General features: G+C 32.9%; 1 protein-coding gene across 1 annotated transcript; it reads left to right on the top strand.

The window, feature by feature from the left end:
* Nucleotides 1-287: 287 nt before the first annotated feature.
* LOC111708069 (uncharacterized) lies at nucleotides 288-5,978 on the top strand. Its single transcript, XM_023481320.1, has 11 exons — nucleotides 288-319; nucleotides 372-458; nucleotides 2,342-2,391; nucleotides 2,466-2,516; nucleotides 2,749-2,781; nucleotides 2,856-2,907; nucleotides 3,052-3,123; nucleotides 3,399-3,529; nucleotides 3,983-4,080; nucleotides 5,649-5,711; nucleotides 5,947-5,978. Exons 1-11 carry the CDS (start codon nucleotides 299-301, stop codon nucleotides 5,976-5,978), a joined length of 690 nt encoding a protein of 229 aa, XP_023337088.1. The 5' UTR covers nucleotides 288-298.
* The last annotated feature ends 125 nt before the right edge of the window (nucleotides 5,979-6,103 follow it).

Here is a 6,103-nt window from a genome sequence, read left to right as displayed (position 1 = left end):
TGTACTAAAATATTCCTGGCGCGAAAATGAAATATTTCTGGCGGGAAAATAAAATTTTAGTCCAATTGAACACAGAAAACCAGATTTTTTTTTATTTGCACTAATGTTAGAGTGTACTAAAAACCGGTTACTGATCAGCTGACTTTAGTGCAAAAGTACGTTAGTTCAATCGGTCATTAGTCCAAACGATATAGCATCGTTTTATGGGTTGATAAGATTTCATGTTTACAAAAAACTTTTTAATTTAAAAGTACATGATTTGATATAATTAATATAAACCTAGGTTCCTGTTGTAAAAATGCCTGGAGCCCCTGATCTGGTAAACCTTTTCTAAATTAATTCAAATTTGTATTAAACCCCAAATTTCACAGGATTCCGTAAAACTTCGGTCTCAGCCGGGGCGTCAGCTGTCAGCTGATAGAAACCGGTTTGGCGATCATCAACCAGCTGTTCCTCAGGTGACAGCCGCCATCTTCGGAATCTTTTAATTCCTAACAAGTGACTGTACATCGTTATAATTTCAAGTGACCTTCCATTTGAAGAGGTGCACATGCCCACAGCGAAAGATGTTCTCACGCAAAAATCAATCAGTTGTTTGCCTATTACTCNCTCCTAGGGGGGGGCAAAAAAATTTTTTTGCGCTTCGCGCAAATCTTGCCCCCCCCTACATTTATTTCTGTATACGCCCTTGCAGTATTACTCCTTTCAATCTTAGGTTAGAAAAAGGCGTGTTGCATTTTTAATATGTCAAGGACTACAAAAACGTAAAATTAGTTGGTGAGATTAAACAAAAGCTGAAGGCGTTGCGTCACTTTAAAATTTCACATTTGATGAATAAATTTTTACAATTAGCTTGATTTGATCAAAACAGTATTATTTAAACCTTTGACGGATCAAAGATATAAGAAATGTTTTGTTTTTTTATTTGTCTCAAAATTGAATATGCCTGCTACAACCATGTCAAACATATTCTGACGATTTTATGGGCTTTTTTTCAAACAAGGAAGGTAAACTTGAGAAAGTAGGTTGAAATATTAACAAGTCGTCGAAAATTGAAAATTTATAGATTACGTATTCTTTTGAAAAAAATAAATTGTTGGCCCTTTGTTAAACTTTTTAGTTGTCGAACGTGAAAATTACATCAACATAGTATTGGCTGAAATTTCTGTTCAACTTGCGTGACATTATTTTCCTTGTAAGTTAGTTGTTTTATTTGAATTAAAAGTTAACACTTCAAAATTTCATAGATGTAATTATTGCAAAATTTCGCAAAATTACGGCGTAATTTCGCGAAATTGAAGTTTCGCTAATTATGCATAATTAATACAAAATTTCGCGAAATTACCTCATAGAAATTACGCGAAATTATAGTTTCGCTTATTACACATAATCATTACGAAATTTTGCGAAATTACGCTGTAGAAATTATGCAAAATTACGCCGTAATTACGGCATAATTATAGTTTTGCTTATTACTATTAATCATTTGTTTTATCTGAATTAAAAGTTAACACTTCAAAATTTCATAGATGTAATTATTGCAAAATTTCGCAAAATTACGGCATAATTTCGCGAAATTGAAGTTTCGCTAATTACGCATAATTAATACAAAATTTCGCGAAATTACCTCGTAGAAATTACGCGAAATTATAGTTTCGCTTATTACACATAATTATTACGAAATTTTGCGAAATTACGTTGTAGAAATTATGCAAAATTACGCCGTAATTACGGCATAATTATAGTTTTGCTTATTACTATTAATCATTACGAAATTCGCGAAATTACATTGTAGAAATTACGCGAAATTAGTCTGTAATTATGCGTAATGGATATTTCCCCAATGTAATCCTGCAAAATTACAAAAAATGAAAATTATTACGCGTAACTGCACATAATTACGCGTAAGAGAATAATCTATTACGTTGGAAACCCTAGAAAATAACAATTTTATGAAAGAAAACTAAAATATCTTCCTCATCGTTACACAGGAAAATGTTTAAAGGATTCCGTTGTAAAAGGGACATGCACTCTATAAACGGACGATTGCTTGAAATTACGGCCTGATTCTCATAAACTCTAGAAATGGTTATAACAAAATTTTTGAAAAATTGTTCGAAAATTATAGCTTGGGAACTTAAAAGCGAACATTAATGATTCACTTTATTCTTCAAGTTGTAATTGGAAATCCTTTTTAATTTGTTTTTTTTGTCCTTTTTAAATCTTCTTATTGTTTATTCTTGGATTTCAGCATTTGAAAATCCGCAAATATAAAAAAAATCCGCAAATTCATTCAATTCTGCATTCTGAGTCTTAGCTAAAAATTATTTACTTTATACAGCCAATGGGCAGTAGTAAGTTGAGACGCTCTACACGGTTTTCTGCTGCAAGGTAATTTTTTAAATTTTTAAATTAAAAAGAAATTATTATTAAAAGTTTTCGACGTTACCTCAAAAACATTCTAGTTTGAACTCTGGAAGTCAGTTTCACAGCGTTATTTCGAATATCTCAATCAGGTATGACTTGATGACTTAGATTATTTTGTAAATTTTTTTATTTGAACCCCCCCCCTCCAATAGTCCCTCACATATTAAAAAAAAATAAAAATTTTGCGAATGTTAAATTTTTAATTTTTTACAGTGTACCATTTTGAACAGGACATGATACCTGTATATTATATTATATTACACTTGTTTAAGATCTAATTTCTTATAACAAGTTAATTCTTTTAACTGTGTTTACTTTTAGAACTGATGACATTGGGCCTAACAACAGAGTTAGGTAGGTTTTTTTTTCAACTGCATTCAAAAAAATTAAATAAATCATAATACTTTTTATATCTATTATTTTTTTAGTGTGGACAGTAGTGCAACATTAGTCAGTGATGCTTCATTTATGCAGGAAAAGGTGCAAGCAAATTTTATTAAAAAAAATTTAACATTGTTAAATATTTATACTACTTTATTCTTTTTAAATCACAGGGCTTTTGAATGGCAATATACTTGGCTTAATTATAAATGATCACCAACATGATTAAAGCCATTTTCCCAGGAAAAGATGTTCAGTGCTATCTCTTACAAATCTGATGATGATGATGTTGATGATGGTATTAAGACACAACAGGGACCAAATTTAATGAATTGCGAAAGTGGTTGAACTACATACATATAAAGTTTTTAGATTTTGAACTATCCAATGAATAAGAGTCTAGTTTAGTTTCAGCCAATAGACTGTTGAACATGATATTTGCGGTGCTCTGATTGGTTGGAATTGTCAGCGAATTTGTTTGCTTTAGCAGACGGTGCATTAGGGTTGTTCAAAGTTTTGAACTTTGAAGCTGGGATTTAGGATTTGAGCACTTAATAATGAGTTGAAGAATTCATTAAATTTGACTCTAGGAAAAAGGAGAAAAGAAAGAGAAAGGAGCAGGAGGAGATTATGATTTAGTTCCTGTCCCGAGACTAGCAGCAGACCAGGATTATGATTTAGTTCCTGTCCCAAGACTAGCAGCAGACCAGGATTTTCTGAGGTAGAATCAACTTCAACAACAGCAATGTGTTTAGTTTTATCATGATATTCGAGAGATCAAATCAAGCAATGAGATAAGGATTTCTGGGAAAATTTAGGAACCCCAAGGATAATAACACACAAATTGCCATGTACAATTTTGTTTAAATAAAGTAAAATTGTGTATACGCAAAATAAATGTTTGAAACTTTTTACTTTTCACTATTCTATTATCATCTTGAACAATACAGATGCTTGTGGCTGTGAATCATAAAATACTATTTCAATTTTTTGCTGCACTGTTTTGAATATTCACCAGTACGCTATGCAGAATAGCATTGAACTTCTCAATAAAGATCTATGAGGCTCTGGCGCTATTCTGCATAGCATTGGTAAGAACGCACACCCTCTCATCTAACTGGTGCTACGCGATGAGTAAGTTTAATTAAAACATTTGAAATTTTTTACCTTTCAGGGTTGAGAGAGAAAGGAAAGAGCAGTCTAGGACTCCAGTGTCAGAGAAGAGTGAGACAGAGAACCTTATGAGTGAAACAAGGGAGGATCTGTTACAAGGTTAATATCCTCATGAGTGAAACTAGAGAAGATCTTTCACAAGGTTAATATCCTCATGAGTGAAACTAGAGAGGATCTTTTACAAGGTTAGTATCCTCATGAGTGAAACTAGAGAAGATCTTTCACAAGGTTAGTGATCTTTTACAAGGTTAGTGCTAAGTTCTAATCCAACTAAAACAAACATCATGAGTTTCAAATCTTGGATCAATTTCATTGTCCTGGTTAACCATTTCTTGTTTTGGGGCCGAATTTAATGAATTTGAGCCAGGTTCAGAGACAGTTCAAACATATATCTTGAATTGGTGATTCAGGATTTTTCATTTTTCATTGTCCAATAGTTGATAATTCCATTGCAACGCTACAGATACGTAGTTGAATCGACAGTAGATATTTAGTTCAGCGATCTAGCTCAAATTTGTTAAATTCGGTCCCTGGCTTACAACTTTTTTGTTCTGGCTGGACTTTAAGCATTAGTAAATAATCATATATTAGAAGGGAAATTTATTTACATATTGATGTGGCCGTATAAGATATAAAACTGCCTTTTTACTGGTTAAAACACAGAACAGGTAGTATAGAACCAGCACTGACGCGTACCGCACTCTAGTAGCGCCTGATCCAATCATGTGTTTGGTGTCTATTCTGAACCAATAGAAATTCCATGGCGGTAACATCTATCTTTCTATCTATCTCATCATCCAATTAGAGATAAATCCTTATATTGGCGCTATAACAGTAAATGGATATGTTTACTTCTACTGAAACTATAGTGACCGGCATCTGACAAGCCGGTACCTGTCCTTTGAGAGTGCTCAATGCTGCAGCGTTTATGGAAAAATGCACAATGGGCTTAAATAAAGAAAATATTTGTTTTTTATAATTACCAAGACTAAATTCTAGCCCCGCTCCCTCCCTGGCACCACTGGACCCAATGTGGAGAGCTTTTGTGCAGACAATAATGTGTACAACATATACAATTACCCCATCAATTATTACAGGTTGATTGATTGATTACTCAGAAATATACACTTATATGCAGTTGTATGGTTAGTAAATCCCTTTCGAGTCACTCAGGCAGGGTGGTCCTTGTCAGTGCTGGTTCTACACTACCTGTTCTGTGGTTATGACATACTGAGGTTGAGTTGACACTTTTATATTTATCTTTGTTTAGTAAATCCCTTTCAAGCCACTCAGGCAGGGTGGTCCTTGTCAGTGCTGGTTCTACACTACCTGTTCTGTGGAGTTGGGACTTTTATATTTATCTTGGTTTCTAGACATCAATTGATGTTAAAATCCTTTGATTGGTATTAGCATTGTATTCTATCATGTTACAATGATAACCAGAAAACTGTGGAATAGGAAGACGACAATTCTGAAGTGCATTTGATGCGGTTAAAAAGCAAATAGATTTACAAGTAAGTCGGTAAATCACTTATTTAGTCAAATGGGTCTGTTTACACTGCACAATAACTGTGTCTCATGTTCATTAGACTATATAAAGTCATAAATTGAGTTTAGATGTTGAGTTTCCATTCCAGAGTTTTCTGATTTTAACTGTACTTGTAAAGGTATACGAGCAATGGATGATAGTATTCAGACTCTGAAAGCTGAGATGAGTAAACTAATGTCAGGTAAATTTGTGAAAAATCTCAGTTAAAGGGACTGTACGCGAGATTTCTAGTTTTCCTGGAGTAGAAATGCTTAAGTCACTATGTAGAGAAAATACAATTGAAAATAATTCATAATGTATACTTCATCAGACAAAACTTTTAAGAGTACCGTTGTGAATCGGTTAAATTCCGAAAAAATACGATTTATGAACATGTTGTTTTTGTTACAATTTATGAACCTGTTGTTTTTTTATAGTTTATGAACATGTTATTTGTTACAGTTTATGAACATGCATGTTATTTTTGTTACAGGTATGAACATGCATGTTATTTTTGTTACAGTTTATGAACATGTTGTTCTTGTTACAGTTTATGAACATGTTGTTTTTGTTACAGTTTATAAACATGTTGTT

Source organism: Eurytemora carolleeae, unplaced genomic scaffold, assembly GCF_000591075.1.
Source record: "Eurytemora carolleeae unplaced genomic scaffold, Eaff_2.0 scaffold5, whole genome shotgun sequence".
Lineage (NCBI taxonomy): Eukaryota > Metazoa > Arthropoda > Copepoda > Calanoida > Temoridae > Eurytemora > Eurytemora carolleeae.
The sequence above is the reverse complement of the archived record's forward strand: the minus strand, read 5'-3'. Positions and strand labels throughout refer to the sequence as shown.